The 22,842-nt window shown below is 32.2% G+C and overlaps 1 protein-coding gene across 1 annotated transcript in view; it reads right to left on the reverse strand.

The window, feature by feature from the left end:
* The window catches only part of LOC149418987 (royal jelly protein-like protein), a 35,465-nt gene that overhangs the window by 8,869 nt on the left and 3,754 nt on the right, over window positions 1-22,842 (reverse strand). The window contains exons 2-3 of the mRNA XM_089638025.1: window positions 15,403-15,617; window positions 7,620-7,801 (exon numbers count right to left, since the gene is read on the reverse strand). Of these exons, the coding sequence (XP_089494151.1) occupies window positions 7,620-7,801; window positions 15,403-15,604 (384 nt within the window). The 5' untranslated portion in view covers window positions 15,605-15,617. The remainder of the gene's footprint in view (window positions 1-7,619; window positions 7,802-15,402; window positions 15,618-22,842) is intronic.

Genomic DNA, 22,842 nt, shown 5'->3' on the forward strand with positions numbered 1-22,842 from the left:
GTTCCAGCCTCGAGAAATAAAACTTAATACTTATGAGTTATCACTCGTTATGAGTTATGACTAATAACCTCATGAACTTATTATTAATCTTTTTAGATTCAAAAAGTAAAGTTAATATTTTAACTCAATATTGTCTATTTATTAACTTTTACGCGACGTCCGACATTTGGATTGTCAATTTATAGAGATGCGCCTGTGTTGCCAGTGTATATCGATTCTGATTTATTGCATTATCAACATCGGTCTGGAAATCAATCATTGTAACCAATCTACAGAAATCGATATAAAATCGCCTATAGACTGATATTTTAGTTATCGATTTCACCATGCCCAGATCTGAAAAGTCGTACGACATCCTCCAAACAGGGATGCTGTAGTCGCAGTGGCTCCGAACATCATATTATACTCTTGCCCAATGCTCAAGGGACCGGAAACTACTTGCTACAACACTGTTATTCTTATATGACCTTTTTTATATTACTCTTTCCTTGAGATTCTTGAAAAAAAAATGCGTTTCAACAAATTAGATTGTGTAAATAATTATTCTCACGGATATGCAAACGGGCATTGTAAAATATGTTATAATGTCATTATCATTCGATTTATAACATTGTAAAGAAATCTACATAATAAAGATTATACAAAAAAATAATTTTTTTTGTAATGTTGGTATTTCCAGTAAACTGTTTTTTTATCCAAACTGCAGGCTAATAATTTCCCTCAGGGCCTATGTCTTCTTTGGGATTCTGTGTGGAGGGTCTTTTTTAAGGAAAGGAAGTTTTGGGAAGGTAAAAGGTATAAGGGTTGGGTATGAATCTAGGGATCAGTGTGTCCAGGAGTGACGGACATATGAACATATACCTCCCACTGTGGCGTAAGGCTATGGGTCGTAGGCGTAGCGAATTACTTGGGGTGGCCTATGGCAGAGAGATATAATACCCAAAAAAAAAATCACTATAAAATTCGTAGCAAATTTTGTATCGAATTCATTCTCACCAAGGGAGAAGTAATGTTTTTTAGGTCAATAATACTCAATATTTGTCCACTGAATCAGTTCTCTGAATCAAATTGATGCATAAAATTTCACATAATGGACAATACGAAAATCGCCATTGTGATTTTTTGCTTATTGTTACAAATACTATTGATAAAAAATAGCACAAACAACGTCTGATTAAAGCCACATGGTCGAACTGCGGAACTACCGAGCTGATCCTCAACTGTGGGAAAGAAACAAAGCAACCTCAAATGGCGCGAAATGCCGCTTGCAGTTGCTTCGTTCCTTTCCCGTAATTGTATCGGTTCTAACTACAAAAACTTATGTTTTGAATTATGCATGGTTTCGGTAATGCCATAATCATACTTAGTAATGACACGAAGCTCTATTTCATATATACAGCTTCTTAAGATATACAGCTGTGCATATCAGTTGGGTATACAGTCGGACATATTATGAGCAATCCAATATTTAATATGTGTTTATCTCAAAACTGTGTTTTTGTAGACAGGTGATTCTAAACCCCCGAATTTTATACGTACCACTAGAGCATCAGCCCTCAAAATGAATTTGTTTTTCCAAGATTTATCTCAAAATGGTGGAATATAGTACGGAACCGCGTAGTTATGTTTTGATGAATCTCTTGTATCTTTAAAATGTCGAACCTTAGTGCGAAATATCCAGACCGAATTAGACATGGATGCAGCATACAGCAGTTTGTTATAGGATTGTTCCTAATCTAAAACCAATTATATTGCATTTTTAAAGCCAATTAATTTTTTACGATTTGCCGATTGTACAATGTTCTTTATTATTAGATTTTTGCTCTTTAGCTAAGATAATCACAGTATTCCATGCTCGTACCGCGAAACTTTAAAGCAAAAAAGCAAAAATCCTAATAAAGTTTTTTTTTATCAAAGCGATTTTAATTACTAAAAAAGAATGTTATAAAATTGCCCTGTGTAATCTTAGCTTTACTTTTGAGAGTAATCACTATTTGTATAAGAAAAAACCACACTGACAAACCATTTCAAAACTCATATAGTACAGCTGACTGAGGAGGAAGAAATAATAATTTTATAAAGGTGTGTTTAAAGGAACGCTATGTAAAACACACAAAAATTAGAAAATTATTTTAACGCTTTTAATTGGGCACTGGAAAAATAAATCAACATGTTTTTTTTAGTTTTTCATGACTTCAAGATAATGCACCACGACGTGTAATATTTGGAATCGGGCAGCTAACAATAATACTCCTTATTTAGATGGCATTAAGGTTTATATTCGTGCTTAAGTCCCCGTAGTTTTGAAAGGGAGATTTGTAAATACGAATGTTAAAGGGAGCGAGCTAATATTAAAAAAAAACGATAATACTTAAGCGAAAATGATAAAAATATTTAATAAAACACAACTCGTTTGAAATAGAGAAAAAATCTTTCGATAAATGCTTTAGTTGCATTTAAAGATACACTGAATTTTTTCATCTCTATAACATATTAAATAACAGAACAATAAGGACGGGTTGTTTCAGAGAATTTGAACAATTCATCAAATTTCAACGTTCATTTTCGGGTTCTGTGAAAGTCCTATTCAAGTTCTGTTATTATATCATTGTAGGCTAGTTGCTTGACAAAACTGAAATAAAAACAGAACTTGAAAAAATCTTTCACAGAACTTGAAAATGAACGTTGAAATTTGATGAATTGTTCAAATTCTCCGAAACAACCCGTCCTAAGTGTATTAAATAATTTTTGGAGCTTACTATCGAGGGTATTTCATATAATTAACGTTTCGGCATAAAAAATGTACAGATATTATACAAAAGTAACATATATGTTTTGGAACGTAAAAACTGAAAGAGTTAACGAGAAACTTGTTATAAATCGGTAGAAGTTGTAATAACTTAATTTGCCAAATTATACAGTAAAACCATAACGGAGAAGGGGTTCGTAAGTAAGAGATTTTGATCTTTAAAGCAGCTTTTATAAGCCTGATACTTTATTTTTCTGGGCTTATAAAGGAATCTAAATAACAGTCGATAGTTTCGAAGGCCAAGATTTGTTCTATTGACATTATTTAATTAAAGCATTAAAAAGTATTTCTCACCGATCAAATTTTCAAACCAAAAACACATGATTTTGTATCCCTTTCTCTAGACATCAGCTTTTTTCCAATCTTATCCTTTTAGAAGAACTAAACGCACCGACCGCCACCGGCAGTGATGTTGACAATCTGAACATCTTTTTGCTACTAGGTAGGCTTTTAAATATTATTTGTTTTGGGTTTGTATATATATGCTAAATATATGAATATAATCAATTCGAGTAAATATTGGCAAAACCCGGCAACTATTTTTTTTTCTTGACGGACAAAAAACAATAATATTAGAATTTTAATTTATCTCTATTCTGACAATAAAAAAACATAGATATGATTTATGTGTTTACGTCGTGTATTGATGTTTTTTTATGACAGGAAACAATGTGATTCACAAAGCAACGGCTAATTTGCTTTGTAGCATCCGGTCAACGCCAACGTAGCGATAAAAAACATTGGTTAAACAACAACAAAAATATTTCGAGAATTCCTAAAACCTTCTATTTTTTTGTTAAAATATGTAATTTTAAGAAACATTAAGTTATTTGTGAAATTTTCAATGAAATTTGATCATTATTGATATAACAAAATATTTCTTAACCCTCTGTCGGACATTGCTGGTCGACGAAGTCATTCCACTCGAACAACTAAAATGGTTCGACCCACTCGTTGTTCGAGTGTAATGACTTTTGACGTTTGGCGCAAGTAAGTATGTACCGTCGACAAGACCCAAGAATCAGAATGTCGATCAATGTATGTACTTTCGACGGAGATTGCGAGCGGCCTGAATCGGAGAATCGATAACCTGATATACACAATGATTGATAACATACAAATTCATAATTGATTGTAACACAATACAATTAATAGCTAATATAACAAGTCAAAATCGCTGTTGTGACGTAAACAATATTTTGTTTTTACGCGTGTCATGTGCATGCAAAGATGTCAATTTTCAACAGTTTTCAATTAAACAATTCGAAATAGATTCGTATGAAACTTGGTGCACCTAAATTTTTTCGAACAAGTTTTTCAATTCTTAAGCATCCAAACATTTTTATTGATTACGTTGCTGATTAAACCTGCGAAGAACTCCTTTCAGCGAATCTTTTGATACCTATATCGTAATTTATAGTTAAACGTTAAACGGAAATGTTCTCGTTTAGTTCTGGAAGCGTTATTTTCAAAAAGGTTTCAAACAATTGAGCAATGTTAAAAATGAAAAACATAACTTAGAATTTGTTGAAAAACTTTACATAATTTCACGACCCGTGATTTTGCCGTAAGATATTTTTTCAGAAAAATCAAGTTTGCCAACATTGAAAATTCCTAAACTTCACATAATATCAACAATATAAAAGTTTGTAAAAAAAACTTCCTGAACCATTTTTGAATCTATTTTCCGTGCAAATATAATAAATTCCCTATAAGGAAAAATTCCAAATTTCGAATAACAAAATTAAAAAACCGCAAATATTATAATTATGTACAAATTATTAAAATATTTTAAGTTATCTTAACACAAGCTTTGCAAGACAGGAATTCGCTGACATCGCACTTTCAAGTACGTCTTATCATAGTGGCTACTGGTTGACATTGAAAACTTAGCAAGATTGAATCTCCTCATTGAAGTTCAAGGTGATATTTTTTATTGAGTTATGTTTCGTAGCCAATCCGACGTTGTCGATCTTGTATTGATTATAATGTCATACTTATTTCGGTTGTCAGTGCATGGGTGCGTGACTTGAAATCGTATTCCTGCGCAGTGCGTAAAATTATTTAAGTTCAGTGAACCATTAATTTAAAAAATTGGAACTGATAAGTTCGCATCAGATCAGACAAGCGACAAAGTAGGCACCAACATTATTTTATATAAAAATAATTCTTTATTTGAAATGTGTATTTGTTTTGTTTAAATGTTTGATGTCGAAAGTTTACGTGCGTTACAAATGTATATTTAATATTTTAGAATGCAATTATCACTTTCAGCTTCACAAATCCTACAATTATAATATCCTGTGACTTTTTACGTATTTATCTAGTAATACATATAATTCTAGTATTGGAGTTTTAGTCAGAATTTTTTTTTGTCAGTATCGCACAAGAATTTCAACAGCTCCCAATCTTCTGGAGCCAGGTAATTGCATCCCTAATCGGGGTACGTTGTGAGCCTGAAGGTAGTAGAGAGTTTATTAGTTTAAAAAAATGTCAATACAGACTCTACAGTTCAACTCATGCCGCATAAAGTTATTTTTTTAGCCTTAGCTCCACACAAGAGGCCGCTAGGTAAATAATTTCCCTCATGGCCTACATGTCATCTTTAGGAGTGCTGTGTGGAAGGTCCTTTAAGGAAACAAACGAGAGTAATTTCTGGGAAGGTAACATTTATGAGGGGTGGGTGTGTTCAGAAGTGACGGACGTTGAAATCCATTCCTCCCACTGGCGATTGGTCGAGAGAGTCGCGGGACTGCGAGATACAGATTTGCGAGATTGCAAACCCTACTCGTATCATCTCATGCGTAGAAGCAATGACGAAGTGAATATCCAAGCTATTTTCCTTGTATTTGCACTGTTCACTGCGTTACCCCTGCCGTAGCGACAGCAGTGAAAGGGAAGGTTCCCTTCGACACTGATCTTCAGTTCTCTTGTAGTCTTGTCGGCTGGAGTGAGTTACTTAGTCCACAGGGTTCTTCAGAACCCTGTCTCTTCTTCCTATTCTACCGTCTTCATAAGGGTCATGTCTGGCCACTGTACTGCCGGGGACAGTACGAAGGGTTCGTAGGAAAACCTTCCCACCCCCTGCTCACTGTCTGTCGTCGGGACTGCCTGAGGTGAACCAGAAACAAAGACTGTTCGTGTGTTGTTCGCTGTTACGGAAAAGCGTTTAAAATTGCTTTTTCTTTTTCCTTTATATATGTTCTTCTTTATAATTGTTGTCGCTCCACTAACTACGAGAAGAACAGACTGCCTTGGATGAGAACACTTAAACGTTTTTGTTATGTATTAATGTATTTTGTGCCATGTAGGACAGTCGAGTGCTTTTGGAATGATTTAATAGTAGCTTCATTTTAACAAAAGTAAAGCCTTGACGTGAGAAATAAAATAGAGACACATTTGGTCCTTAAAAACTTTTCGGAAAAGTGGTAAGTGTCCTGGATTATATTTATAATTGACGACGATGTATTATTTTCAAGGTCTTAAAATTAAAAAAAAAATGAGGCGCAATTATTGGTAGCTCGTCAACCTGAAAAGTTAGATTCTCAGTTACAGACATATATTTTGTCTTTTCTGTGTGTTTTTCTAATTAAGTCGTTTAAATTTGGTTAAATAATAAATAAAGTAATGATTGGTATTTAAGCAGATGGTCCAGTATTTACCACGAGAACACAATATTATCATAACAAGGTGATTATCACATTGAAATATCGCCACAAGGCAGAAACTTCAATCTCTTAATGTAAATTGGGAAATTCCTATAATTTAAGCATGTTTCAAGTGAATATCAAACACCTGTTTATTTGCAAAATTATTAATAACCGTGAGAAGAAAAATGACTACATGATAATGAATACTTCCCGTTCTTCGTTTATTTATTCTGTATGACAATCATTATGTAGGTACTCAATAATCGAGCTATTGATCGTATTCAATTTTCTTCAGATTGATTTTGTCCTTGTACGTATTGCACATTAAGAGAATAATAATAATTTGTTCGTCAGACACTTTATGATATTACATTATAATTTTAAATAAAACAAAAACTTGGTAAACACCACTTTTATTTATGATGTACCTGGTTTTGCTACAACCGTAGCTTCTTCAGAGCACTAAAATCTAAAACCTTCAAGAAACATGTAATAAATATAATGAATAAATAATAATGAATAAACGAATTTTATAAAATATATTATGATAAAACTATACTAACAGACCGAACAGTCATAATAGACCCGATATAGTTTTACATGACAAAATTTAAAAAAATAACATTGATGTCGCTATTCCAAATTCCTGTAATTTTCAAAAATCTGTTAATGAAAAAATAAGAAAATACACAGATTTAGGAAATGAGATAAAAAGAATTTGGCATTCTCAGACTTTAAAAATATTACCATTCGTTATTTCGGCTACTGGCATTATACCTAGCTCTCTCATTAAAAATTTAGGCGTATTAGATCTATCAAAAAATTTATATGTAAAGATGCAAAAATTAGTCATTTTAAATACATGTAGGATAACGAAAGATTTTTTAAATATTTGTCTTGAGGGATCAGTAGAATTTATAGGCCCTGTTAGGAGTTTGTTATGTATTTATTTTGCTTATATAATGCACTTGCATAATGTTGATTGACTAGATGATCATTTGTGGAAAAGTGTGTGAAAGGGTTTAGTTTTTCCTATGGGGAAGATTTAACCCGGACATAAAATCGGAAGTTAGAAATGTTATTGTTCTCGAATAGCCCAATCCACTGTCCAAGGCCTATGAGGTTCGTGGTTTAACCATGTACATATTAAAGTCCCTTACCGCAACTCTGAGCACTGAAGTCATGCCATCGCAGTTTTTCCCCTGGTTCTCGTGCCAGCTGTAGTCGGGGTAGGGTCTGACCATTGGACCTCCAGGACCGCTCTCCTTGGTCACCACGCTGAGGGTCATGGGCCGCCCCATGTCGAACCGGGGGGTGGTCACGAACAGGCGGGGCGGCTTTTCTGTGAAGAGGAACAAATTATCACCTTTTGGTACTTTTGATTTATATGAAAGTATGTCTAAAGTGCAAATTTCAAAACAAACATAAAACAATCTTTTGACTACTAATGTTTCAAAAAGGAGAAGTTTTTTAAAAAATAATTGTGCTATTGTCGCAATCAACATGAATTGATGTATGGCTTTGCACAACGGGCGAAAGTAAATTCTGTAGATGACTGTTGACTTATAATTTAGACTTGTAAGAAAAATAATATATCTATTTCAGTGTAAATGTATCCATTTCATCTTTTTGCATTATTTAATGATTAACGAGTTGGGAGATTTCCGGTTATCAGTAGGTATTAACTTATACCTGACGTTGCTAGAAAACACAAATGGAATTTTAAGAGATACTATCGCTCCGTGATACCTGGGGGACCCATACGACCCCTATTTTGGTTAAAGGTGATTTTTACCTTCAGTTAAGTTACGGTACCTGCAGTTAACTACCTTCTTATTCAGAAAATGTGTGGATCATCGATATCTTTAAAGGAGCAATCACCACATGCAGGTTGTATTAAATTTAATCTACTCGTTATTATTTCAAGGGCTTAATGTCAAACAACGTTATCTACCAAAAACATACAATTTTTTTTTCTAGTACTTTAAGTCAAATAAAGTTATCCACAAAAAAATAATAATTCGGTGTCTTAAATTCGAACAACGTTATTTATCTACAAAATACATACAATCGGTATGTATTTTTGTAGACAACGTCCTCGAATAATTGGTATGTTCTTTGCATAAAACTTTAATAAACTTTAAGTCCTAGAATTATTTGTATGTTTAATGAAGATAATTTTGTTTGACTTTAAGCCCCTGATGAATGGAGGACCTTGGACTTTGTATGTGTCTCTAAAAAAATTATAATTCAAACATGAAATATCGAGAAATAAACAGTTAAAAATAATAGCATTGTACTAAATAAATGAGCAACACTGGAGATATAATACAACAAACATAATAAACATGTTTATTCTACGATAAGAAAGGATAACATTGAATTGATACCACTGACCTACTTTTTTAATAAATACCTTCTTTATCATTAAAAACTTAATGTTAAAACATCTGTTTATCTCCCTACCTATATTCTATTAATATGAAGAACTAGCTGAACTCCCCGCCGTTGCTCGGGCTTCACTCAGAGTTTTTCGTAATCAGACTTAAACAGTGACCTTTCTCTTGTTATGAAGTTCCAGTGTGCGAATTTTCATCAACCTCAGAATAAAACTGTAGATTTTATAAAAATCAAATGCACGCCGTCCGCCCGCCCGCGCGTGACAATCAACTCAATATAATAGAAGATAATGGCCGTGGCGGTCGAACGGTGTGGATTATATTTGTATACAAATTTACGGTTTAATTTTGAATTGATGAAATTTTGCACACTTGACCTTCCAAACAAGAGGAAGGTCACTGAACAATTTTTTTTATAAAAAATCGGAAATACTCGATTATACGAGATATACGTAGTCTGAATTCTCGACTAATCAGTTCCAAATTTGAAATCGCCATAAAAAATTCGTTAAAATCCAATTTTAAAAATGACAGTTGAATTCAAAGCCAACAAATTGCGTTCGTTGAACCAGATTTCACGCAGGAAGATTTCACACTGGACTAACATTTCACGCACGGACAACCGTAATGAGTATTTTTGATGATATAATTACATCGCTACATTCTTATTTTCATCTTATTCCCGTCGCCTTTAGAATTGGTATTCACTAGATATAAATGTCAAATTATATAACTTCATAAAATATATTAGAAAAAAAATAAATCGCGAAATACCCTGCGGATATTGATTTGTGTTTATATAATATTTTATAAGATGAACACAAGGAAATTACAATAAAATTGTCTGTGGATGGACACGATTAATTAAAAAGTCCTTTATTTTCATAAAGATACTGTTATGGCAGGATGCAAATATTTTCAATGAAAAAATAACAGTTTTTTTTTTTTTTTGTATTAGGCAATTCACCCTAAAGAGAGTGCTATGTGAAAATAACAGTTATTATTATTGATTCGTGAGGAACTATGCAATAATTCTTAAATGAACGTCATACACACTACAAGATAATATTTATATGAATATAATGAGCGACCTTAGATAGACAAAAGTGATTTCTTCTTTATGGGATGCAGAACAGCAATTAAGAACGGGTTAGTAGAAAACGTTACTCAAAATCAAGCCGGGGGCCGTAATACGGCAGTATTAGAAGCTGACAGATTTTTAAATCGCCCCATCCCCAAGAATAGGAGCGAATCCTAAAACGCATTCATACTGAGATGGCGGACTTTGTTAACAATCTGGTTGATTTGACAAATATTGTTATCTGTTGCGTAGTTACATTGAAAAAAAAGCAGTAATACCCACTTGCAGCACTATCGGGAAAATCTAAATATTGATTTACAACAGCAAATATGGAACGCACAATTGAATTGGCCGAATATAAATGGAATTAAAAACAGACCGCGAAGAAACATGAAGTTAGTAACAAAACAAAAAATGCGAAACTGGCCGTGTTTTTGAGGTTTGGAACAAAATGGTGCCAGTCTAAAAAAAACTCGCGTGAATAAGATTACGAGTGAGCACTATACGGTCTTTTTCTTGGTAGCCCAACGTATTTTATCTTTAGTGAGGTATGTGAAAAGTACCCAATAATTATATTTTCGTAACCTTTGATGGGTAGAAACTGAGAAGTTTCATTAGGTTTTAATAATATATATATATATATATATATTTTTTTAATTCCTTTATTTTTCCCAATTTTTACATTAATTACATACAATATTATATAAATCAATAAGAATAATGGGAACCCACTAAGGCGCAGCCTGTGCGTGGGTAATATATTTAAGTTATTATTTTATTGTTTATTATATTATATTATTTATTTTATAAACAAATTGTGGGCATATAAAATAAAAACAAGATTACATTTTGTATAAGCGTTTTGTATAAAAAGTGTTTATAATAGTGTATAGTGAAGTTATAAGTGTTTATTGTAATGTATGGTGAATATTTTATGAGAAACATAAATTGATACAAATTAAATAAAAAAAGTTTCAACTGCTGTGTCGAAAAGCCATAATTTTAATTCTTTTAAATATTGAGGAAGTTTAGTTATCACTTGAATATTTTTCGGTAAAAGATTGAAAGTACGAGGTCCAATGAAACTGCAGTGTGTTTGCATTTGTTTTGTGTTCGTTTGGGGAGTATAAAATACATTATTATTTCTAATGTTGGTTCTGTTTTCATTTATTTCGAATTTATTTTTGTTTTTAAAGATGTATTTCATAGTTTGCAAAATAAATAGTTTACGGAGACAGAATAGTTTAGATTCTTTGTATAACTCATCCGTTGAAAATGTTCTTTTCCGACTATACATAACTTTGATGATATAATTTTGAATTATTTGTAAAGGTTTGATATGTGCATTAAGCGCACCGCCCCATCCTATTATTCCGTATATGAGTGAAGATTGCACCAAAGAAAAATAAATAATTTTCAGTTTTTCAACATTGAGCACTTCTTTTAGTCTGTAAAATGTGTATGTAAGATATCTTAATTTACAGACGGTATTATTAATTTGTGACTGCCAATTTAATTTTGTATCAATAACAATACCTAAATATTTAATCTTTTCAACTTTTCCGAGTTCCAAGCAAGATGAGCATATTTCTTGATTACAGTTAACGTTATGTATTCGAATTTTAAGGTTATTAGGGGGTTTATTTTTACTATTTTTAGAAAAGGTTAGGTAAAATGTTTTATTATAGTTTAAGAAGAGTCTATTACTTTCTAGCCATGATGAGACATATGTAATACATTTTGTTGCCTTCAAAAAAGTTTCAGGCCAGGATTTTCCATTCACTATTATTACTGTATCATCTGCGTAAGATACAATTTTACCAGGGATTATAACATCACATAAATCGTTTATGTATATTAGAAAGAGAATTGGGCCAAGCACAGTTCCCTGTGGTACTCCATTTTTTATTCCTGTTTCAGTACTATAAAAATCCCCTATTTTTGTTTTTTGTTTTCTGTCTTTGAGATAGCTAGTAAGAATTTTTAGTGTATCATTTTTTAAACCTATTTGATTCATTTTTTTTAATAAGTAGATTGTGATTTACCGTATCAAAAGCTTTTCTTAAGTCTAGGAATATAGCTAAACTCTTTTTATTTTGATCAACAGATGTGTATAATTTTTTAGTCAGATCGAATATTGCATCTTCAGTGCTTAGTTTTGTTCTGAAGCCATATTGATTTTGGGACAGAATTTTGTTTTGTTCTAGGTAATTCATTATTCTATTTTTGATACATTTTTCAAATATTTTTGAGAGGTTTGAGACCAAGGAAATAGGTCTGTAGTTGTCTAATATGTGCGTTTCTCCTGATTTGTGAATTGGTATTATGATAGAGGTTTTTAATTGTTCGGGAAAATGTCCCTCTTTTAAGGATATATTAAAAATATGTAGCAATGGAGTTAAAATGTAATGTTTTATTTTTTTTAGTGTGTTACCTGATACACCATCAATTCCTGTAGAATTTGTTGATTTTAGACCGTCAATGTGTTTATCAATTTCATCTGTTGTGATGGGTGAAAAATATTCTAAGGAGTTAATTGAATCGTTAGTTGAGTCTAAGTGTAAAGATGAGTCTACGGGTATTGTATTATCAATTTTGCTAGAAGATTCAAGTATTTGATCTACTACATTTGTAAAAAAGTTGTTAAAGTTTTCTGCAATAGTCGATTTGTCAGTTATAATATTTTCATTTATTATAATCTCATTGACATCGGTTGATACTTTTTTTTTTGTTCGTGATTTCATTAATAATATTCCATGTTTTTTTGGTATCATTTTTTGCACTATCAATTTTTTCACAATAATACTTCTTTTTGCAATTTCTTATTAACCTATTTAGTAAATTTCTGTACATTAAATATTTCTTTTTCATGAAAGGCATAATTCTTGTGTTATTTTTTTGACAGGCTTTTTGATAATTTAACATCTCTTTGTATAATTTATCTCTTTGTTTGATAGAGGCTATTAGTCCTACAGTGATCCAAGGGTTAATTTTTTTATAATTTCTCTTAGCGATGACAATTTTATTTGTACTCTTGGAAATATAAGCTTCTAGAGTTTTATAAAATAATTCTAATGCTGAATTTGGGTTAGCTATTGATAGTATGTTGTCCCATTTTTCTGAATGAAGTAAATTGTTTAATGTGTTGTAATTAATTTCATTTATTTCAACAGTGTTAGAGTATTCTTTTGAATTTGTGGTTAAGATGTTGTGTCCGTAGAATGTTGGGTAGTGGTCAGTAATGTTTGTTTTTAGAGTTGAAGATTTAGTTATAATGTGTTTGTGTGTTTTGATAAATATGTGATCTAGAGTCGTGGAATTATTTAGATTATTATTATTATATTACCTGTTCATAATCACGAGTCCCTTCATTAATACTCTAACAAGAAAAAATTTCATCAGTGATGAAGTAATATAATACACCTGAGCACAAATTAAATGTAAGAAATTACATCCCGATTCTTCACTTTTTTTTGTTATTCCAGTTAAAATTGGATTTCAATATAACATTGGACAAAATCTGAGTAGGTGCGTTTTCCTTTTAACAGGAATGGCTATCATTAATGAACATTACCATTATCACAGATATGGCTATCATTGATGTACATAATATAACCAATCTAGCTCTATCGAGTTTTTCCCAAAAGCGATCACATTAGCTAGAGAGGTTAATGACAAAGCGCTTTTTCTAGATTTCTAAATCGAACTGTTGAATTTGTAATGTGCTGACCACGAGTTAAAAAACAATATTCACGAAAGCTAATCTCTTTAAATACCTTATTTCATCTAAGCACGATATTAGAATATTATAAACAGTATGAACTACAGAGGCACAGTGTTTTTATCGTGGGTTTTTATACCTTATAGATTAAAAACCATCATAACATCCGGTACACGACCAAAGTGGTCCCGCTTCGAGGGGTTGGACATGTTACCTCCTTCTCAATTTTGTTTAAGAATAATAATTATAGAATAACACAATAAAAAAATCCGAGATAAATTATTCTAGTTATGAAAAAACCCACTCTGATATTTGATATTAATGGAATATTTATATCCCTTGCGTCAAACAGAAATATTATCTGCGCAGTTCAAAATGCCAGGACATACTACTGGTAAGAAACTTGCAAAGGGCAAAAAACTCATGTTTATCCGATATACAGTTAACAAGTAGTTATCAATAGAACTGTGGATAAATAAAAGAGAAGATAAAATTAGTAATGCTTAAGAAATTAATGCCAACTGCTTTGAACCTATATTGAGAATTCCGGAGGAAGAGACACCGAAACTCTTGACTATCCCAGAGGATGCGATGTATAGGCAGATCAAGGAAGAGGTGGACTAATTGCGTGGAAGAAATATTATTATTATTATTTTTTAATATTTTTACATAACGCATTTAACTCCACACAGGAGGCCCAGCGGAAAAAATCCATGTCATCTTTGGGGATGCTGTGTGGGGATCTTTTTATGGAAAGGAAGGAGAGGATGTTCTGGGAAGGAAAATTTTATGATGAGTGTAGGAGTGCTCCCACTGCGGTGCAAGGCGATGAGTCGAAAAAGTTCGGCTGGAGAGGTCAAAAGGTCTACTTCAATCAGTCGCTCCCGGTCCGGCCCGCCACGCAGCAGCTGGGCAAACTCATTCGGAGCCAAGACCTAAACAAACTTCACCCCCATGAACCCGGGCACCACTTGGGGTGACCTATGACTGGGGAGTTGGTTATTCAATAAATGGTTCCCGGTGTGGCGGTACCCATACCCGACTCCCAAATTGATTGGAGCAGGACTGAGAACTGGAAGAGAATGGCGAATAACTACCGCCGGTAGAGAGCATTATTGTGGAGGAGGCCAATTCCCACCTCGAGATGCAGCAGAGTAAGGCAAATAATAGTACAAATTCAAAATTACAAATAATACGCAATGGAACTCAACACTCGTAGTTGTCGGCTAAATGACAAATGACATTGAAATACTTACAGACAGAGGTGTCCTACAAGGCTGTCTACTATCGCCAATGCTATTAAACCAATATGTAGAGTTCATATTTTGCAATGCCAGGATACCGCACGTGGGAAATTACTTTAGATAGTACTATTATAATTACTGTAAGAGTGATAAGTACCGACACAATGCAAATTGAAAATATTTTTAATATAAAACAAGGTGAACAAGTGGACAAGGGAAACAAGGGAAACACGGGGAAAACGGAAATAAAGGAAGGAAGGGAACAACGTTCGAGCGCCCTTGAGGTGAATTTTCACGAAAACGGCGCTATATAAATTAGCCAAATATTATTATTAAGGGAAACTAGCGAAACAAGAGAAACAAGGGGAACGTAGGGAAACCAAGGAAACAAGGTAAGGCAGGGAACAAGAGAAAGTAGTGAAACAAGAGAAACGTAGGTAACGAGGGAAACAGGGAAAAGAAGATAAATAATAAATGTATAGTGAAAATGTTACTTACGAGCTCTATAGTGCACATCCACATCTAGGATGAAGGACGCCCCAGGGATGTACTGCATGCTATCAAGGGCGGCAGCCTTGACTCCATCATCGGGGAACTTGTACTCCACTGACTTCCACTCGTGGATTGTCTTGAACTTGCTGCCGGCTAGGGCGAGGCTAACCAACAGGAGACCGCTCAGGATTCTTAGGGCGACTGCCATGGTGAGGTGTCAACTGCCGATAAGCAAAGAAATAATTTACAGGATACTACCAATGTCTTCAGTGACATAGACATGATATTGGCGATACAATAACAAAATAAATCCCTGAACCTCATCTTTACTTGTCACTTAATGGCTTTATTTTGTATTGAGATTTTGCAAGAAAGTTTTGTACCTATACCAAAATTGTGAATCCAGGTATCAATTATTTTGATTTTATTTATAACTAGCGCAGACCCATGAAAAATCACAGGCTTATGTGAGTTCTTGAAAAATCAGTTCCGATTTTGAAAAGGACAATTTAAATTATATAATATAGTAAACATAGGTAGGTACACGGAGAAAAATGAGGATTGCTAATTTATTAAAAATCTCTTAAAAATATTAATAAACCCGGTAAAAAACGGGATTACAGACCTTTTTCTAAAAACTTTTAGTTATTTTTGCCCAGCTTGATAACATACAATGACGAAATGCGAAAATAATAGAATTTTCGTAAACATGTGTTCCGACAACGTGATTATACATTCGTATTTTACTAAAAGTTTGTTAGGAAATTAATTCATTACAAGGGCCTGCAATCCCGTTTTTACGAATAATTATAAGAGATTTTTAATAAATTTGCAATATTCAAAATTACTAATTTTCGCTTGGCTTAAATCTTCACAAAATCAGTTGGAATTTTGAAAAATGACACTTAAATTCAAACCAAATTTGATTTTATTGAACTAGAATTGCAGGTCGCACAGGTAACCCCAAAATATTATTTTTGATGATTGAAAATCATTTATTTATAGTTACAAATTGAGAAAAACGAGAAAAATCAGAAAACTCTTAGCGGCAATATACAGAGGCGAATGACTTCAAATAATATTTAATAATAGTATTAGCGTGCGTATGCATATAAAAAATAATATTTAATTGCTTTGTATTGAGAAAAAAAATGAATTAAAATGTAAAGCATGATTGTGTGATATTTCTGATGTATTATGTAAGATTTTAGAAACAAATTATAATAAAATATACGAGGAGTAAAATAAAAAATTCTTCTGAATATTTTTGCTTAAATTATGTTTATTGCGTTTCCAGTTTGGATAACACATATTTTACAGCGTAATTGGACAGTTCTCACATTAAAAGAGCTGGTATAACTCTAACCGATAATTACCAAAATAACTATTAAAACTTCCTCAGGCTCGATTGTAGAGCTAGTAGGACCATAAATAGGGGGCCCCAGGTCGGGTGGAGCACCCGGTGAGGCTCACACTACCAAATCATATTTTAAACAAAAATGATTATAATGTATCAATAAAAAATAAATAAAGTAATAAAATGACACTGCAAGAGCCTGCCTCAAAAAACACGTGCAACTGTTGTAGTGGAACGCAAGAATATCTTCAAGAAAAACCTATATGAAGGATGACAAACAATACGTCGATCTATGATACTAACACCCGATAACAAACCTGGTTAAATTTTTTAACTTAGGCATGCCATAATACAAAACAAAACTTTGGATGCCATGAAGGATGAAATTGTTACCGTGTTTTATCATCATGCCATATTTTCAATGTATTCATATATCTTATTGCAAATTATCCTTATGGGTTACACATTAACCAGACTTGACAGATAGCCACCGCGCGTTTGTAGGGTTAAAATGAAGTAATGCAAAATCATGCGTTTTCGATTTCAAAAATTGATCGCTTAGAAATCGATGCTTTAATTAAATACCGCGAGTACCAAATATCTCGGCCTTCGAAAAAGTAAGTAAGTAAGTAAGCTCAGTAAAAAATAAAGTATCAAATCTTAAAAAATGCTTTAATGTTCAAAATCTCCTACTTAAAAACCTTTTTTCTGATATAGTTTTATTGTTTAATGTGGAAAATTATGTTCTTTGGAAATTGACCCAAATTCATTGAATATTTATGCATAAACTTCGCCAAATAAAATAAAACACACTTTCTGTTTTTTTTTCTTACGTAAAAAACAATCGGCGGGAATTAAAACCTTTTCACCATCTACATAAAGAGTATTATTGTTAGCCGCCCGTTTCCAAATGTTACACGAAGTGGTGCATCGCATTAAGGTTCCAAAGTAAGCATAACAAAAGAAGAAGAAGATGGTTTGAAAATTTATAAATACGAATGTTAGCGGGATTGCGCTAATATAAAAAAAGTATTGTAATTAATAGGCTTAAGTGAAAATATTTAGTAAAACACGATCTATTTAAAATACAGCAATTAACTCTCGACAAATATATAATGTAGCATTTAAAGAAACACTTGTATTTTTTCGTGTATTAAGTGTCTTACCAAATGTTTTTTTCATAATTTTTGAAGCGTACTTTACGTTTTTTTTCTATAAGTATAATTTCATAAATAATTAATGCTTAAACTTGGCAAACGTACAGAGATTATCCAAAAAATAACATGTATACAGTTAGTAACAAAACCGTGTTTTTGAGGTTTTAAATAAAGTCTAAAAAAATCTGGAATTAATATACTATGGGTAACGATTGTAGCTATACCGCCGAATTAGGAAATCTTTATTATTAAGACTATGTAGGTGTGGAGAAGTCCTGAACCTTTAGGTCATTACGTTATTGTGAGGCTTATGACTTTGTTTCTGTAGAACTTTACACAAGGCCCTAATCACAATACTTTTAAGTAAACCATGTTAGTTTCTTTTTTTTTGTTATTTTTTTTTGGGGTGTGTTGCCGTTTTGCGCTAACTCCTTCTTTAGCCAACGTTTCGGACAGCATTGCAGTGTCCATCATCAGGGCAGATGTGTAATTTAAGGTTGTGCGGTTGTGGTGAAATGTGAGCTTATGTATGAGGTTGTGATACCGTGTTGCCAGCTCCAACCTTCTATTTACTTTACACATCTGCCCTGATGATGGACACTGCAATGCTGTCCGAAACGTTGGCTAAAGAAGGAGTTAGCGCAACACGGCTTAACACCCCAAAAACAAATAACAAAAATACTTTTGGCCGTGAAAATCTTAAATTATATTTCATGTTAGTTTCTTGTCAATCTAGTTTAATTGCTTAGGATTTAGTTTTAAGTACCAAATACAGGTTTTTTTTCCGAACAGTGCCGCATTCAATGTTGATTCTCCATTTCAAATGTACAGACGAATGTACAGACCACTTATTTGCTAATTGTTTGTTTATCTGTGATAAAATAGGCAACAGGTTTTTTGATTATTTATGTCATATTCATTTCTCGGGAGGTTCCAACTCTATTTTAGAAATGTGTATATTCTTGGTATACCTTATATTGCATGTAATAGGCATTAAAATCGCTTGACAAAAGGAGTCTAGAAAAGTTCGATTTCAAGTATTTTATAAGAAAGCAAAAAAGTTAACCAAGTCACAGATAATCTTAGCTATAATACTGTATTTTTTAAAAGTTGTTTCCTTTACGCGTTCATACGTTTCTATTGAAAAACAATATTTTTTAGTAGTCAACATTTATATTTTTTATTGAGTAATTTATTTTTTTATTTGTAGAAACTCAAGCGAAAGGATAGGAAAACCTTCAGTTTATCTAAAGCATATTTTTTGGTATTCATAATGTACAATGTATTCGTTATAAAGATTAATCAAAATAGTGATCGCCTTAAAAAATAACTTTGTTTACCAGGGAACTTTATTGGCGGGGAGATAAAAATAAAACTAATTTGAATATTGTTACAACCTAAACGTTTTTAAAATATTTTTTGCGAATTTACGTAAATTTCGCATTAGATTCTCAATTGCCCAGGGCCAGTGAGAATAAATTTAAATATGTTGTGAGGCTGAAGTGGGAGAGAAAGAATTGAGATGGTAAAAGGTTTGTAAGTACCTGGCTATTCAGATCTGATTACCAAACACGGTTAATATAATTTTAGCCAAACATGAAACATGGGTGCACGTCATTTATTTATTAACGCAATTTTTAAGGGCTTTTACATATAAATAGAAAAAAATATAAATTAATACAGTACATTTTTATTATACATAACTAAGCTGCCTTAGTAACAATCTTTTGTATTTGTCAAGTGATAAATTAATGATGTCCACTGACTCGGTATAATTTTTTCCCTCTAAAAGTATTCTGGGCAGTGAGGAATAAATATAATAGTTAGTACCTGAATTTCTGTACTGAAGTTTATATTACGTAGTAAATTAATGTTTTTTTGTTTGTCCCCTACAGACTCAAAAATTACTGGACCGATTTCGTTGAAATTTTCAAAGTTTGTTATTATTAGTGCCAGGAGTGTTAAGAGAGTAGTTTGAGTGGTAGTAGAAGTCGAGGACGTCCAAGGAAGTATATAATCAATAATATTATCTCCACCTTAAAAATTCACCCAGAAAACTAGACTTCCCAACCTCAAAACTTTACTACAATCCTGAGAAACGCCGTGTACACGTCAGCCAGTTAATTTACTAATAGTTAATCTGATAGTATTAATACGCTTGCGTCTGGACGATGTAGGCCCTCTGATTGGTCAAATTAAAATTGTTTGTTTCGGGTAAATTCAGCTAACTTGAAAATTAAGACACGATTTCATACTAAAATAGGATCGCCTCATAATAATACGAGATTTCTTCAAAAACATCGTTTCTGCTCATATAATTTTTTGATAATATCGAAGAAAATATGTTTCAGAAAGTTCATAATCAATTGGATTAATCACATTACAGTGAAAATTATCCACAGTTACGTGATTATGTTTGACGTTTATAAAAAAATCACGCGTTCCTTCAATGGCCGATACGCACGGCTATAGATTAGATGGCCGACAGAGCGCACCTCTAACGGTATAAAAACCAACTAAATGAATGGCGCGAATATTTAAATATGCAGCTCACAATATTTGACTACTTACGATTAACAAGCGTTCAATAAGAAGATTTCTCCTGGAAGCTTATCACTTTGTAATGGCATTTTTCATTATTATTTATATATTTTTTTGTTTATTAATTATATCTGATTTTATATTGACATGTTTCCTAATTTCTAAAATTTCCAAATTATTTATTTGCGATGCTTTATATCCTGAGTGAAGTATTTTAAGACCTGAATTTTTTATCAAAAGTGTAATCATTTTTCAAACTCAGATTCAATATTTCCATTTAGAGCCCTGCGATATTCTTTATTTCTGATTTCAAAGTTTCTATTGGTTCTACCTTTGTAAAAGAAATTACAATCATCTCAATTGAGTTTTTAAACTCCGGATTTTTTTGTTTGAATTATGCTATCTTTATTATTAAGAATATATTTCTTCATGGTTATTAGTGTAAAACGCCAGTTGAATAGTACCAGGATTGTTTTATATATAATTTTAGAAGTATCGTTATCCACAAACAGAATTCTACACCATTGTTTATTTCTATCTTTAGAAAGACCGTTTGAGGAGAATATGTTTAATGTTTTTATTTAGTATTTCAACTATCAATTTATTAGAATAACCGTTATTAAATGCTATTTGTCTTATGGATATATTGTTTTATGGTTATATGCTATTTGTTTTTTTCAGGTCTTAAAATACTTCACTATAAATAATTTTGAAATTTTAGAAACGAGGAAATATGTTAATATAAAAGCAGATATAATTAACAAGAATTTTTTTATAAACTCCCTTTTAAATATTTTCCCACTCAACTGGTCTTTCCCGTCTAACGATATTGTAATTCCTAATTATTATAAACCCAGCCTACTCAAAAAAACCCGCGGAGCGGGTTTTTAACTGCTAGTAATTAATTAATGTTCTGAATATAAAAAGTGATAACCTCCATTCGCCAATACTGATGTTCCGTACAACATATCATTTAGCCGTCGCTCTAAATTGGTCAACCTTCGAGATGTTATCAAATTTTAATGTCAAAATCACGAACAAACAGGCGTCACCTACAACTATATAATCATTTATTTTATGTTGTATTAATATTTTATATTTATTTATTTTATGTTGTATTAATAGTGTTATATATTGGTTTTATGTTTTATTAATGGTGTTATTTATTTATTTTATGTTGTATTAATAATGTTATTCATAATATTTAATTATTATTTAATGTTGTATTCATAATGGTAATAATAATTTTGTTGTGGAATGAAAATAAAATTCAGGACGGGTTATTCCACAGAATTTGAAAAATTTTAATAAATTTCAAAGTCAAAATCATGTTTGACGGCCGGCATAGTCCAGTGGTAACGCATTGGACTGCCATTCCGAAGGTCGCGGGTTCGAACCCGGCGTGCGCAAATAAATTTTATTTGATTAATTTGTGTTATTTCACAATTAATTAATTAAAATAATATATAGTATATTTGCGGCACGTTCCAGAGTGGAAGATACTACCAGTATCGCCCTGGTGTAAGACCACCATTCAGAATTGAAACGTTGCTCCAAATGGCTTTAGCCGTGTTTAGTGACTAGATCTGAATAGCCAGGTACTTCCCCACCTTCCTCTTTCCCTTCCCCACTTACCTTCAGCCTCACAACATCCCCCAATTGGGGATGCCATAGTCTCACTGGCTCCAGACGGGAGCAGTTGGGACTCTTGTGAGGTATTCACTATAAAAAAAAAAAAAAAAAAAATCTTCTATAAAACACCAATTTAAGTAGTGTCATTTAAGAAATATCACAATAAAATAATAACAGAGCTTGGATAGAACTTTTACAAAAAATGAATTTTATCTTTTAAATTTTATGAATTGTTCAAATATCACATCCAACACTGCCAATCTTGAAATAAAAATTATATGCATGCAAATGAATTGATCAACCTCGCAGACAACTGTAATTATTTTTCAGGTTTGGCTAGAGTCGTTTGCATTAGAATAAAATGCTACCTGAAATTGATGGTCTTCATAAAACTGTCATTATAGTTAACTGGTTTCCATAAGGCTAGAAAAGTTAGGCTAGTTTAAGAATTATTACATAATTGACTGCTGAAATCATAATCTAAAATCGAAACTTTACTTGAAATGGCTGAAACCGTGTTTAGTGATAATAATTGATTGCCAGACTTTATTCCAAACTTTACTTTCTTAAAAAATATCATTCTCATCACCATTCAAATTCAAATTCAAAAAAATATTTACACAAAATTGCACAAAAATACAGAGTACAAAGGGTATAGGTTATAGGTTACATCCTATTTCTTCCAGCTAACCCAACAAATACACATTATATTACATAACCCGACAATTACATGTTAGCAAAAAACAGTAAGTAAAAATA

The sequence above is a fragment of the Hesperophylax consimilis genome, chromosome 12 (genome assembly GCF_061612785.1).
Source record: "Hesperophylax consimilis isolate HC1 chromosome 12, BYU_Hcon_1.0, whole genome shotgun sequence".
Classification (NCBI taxonomy): Eukaryota; Metazoa; Arthropoda; class Insecta; order Trichoptera; family Limnephilidae; genus Hesperophylax; species Hesperophylax consimilis.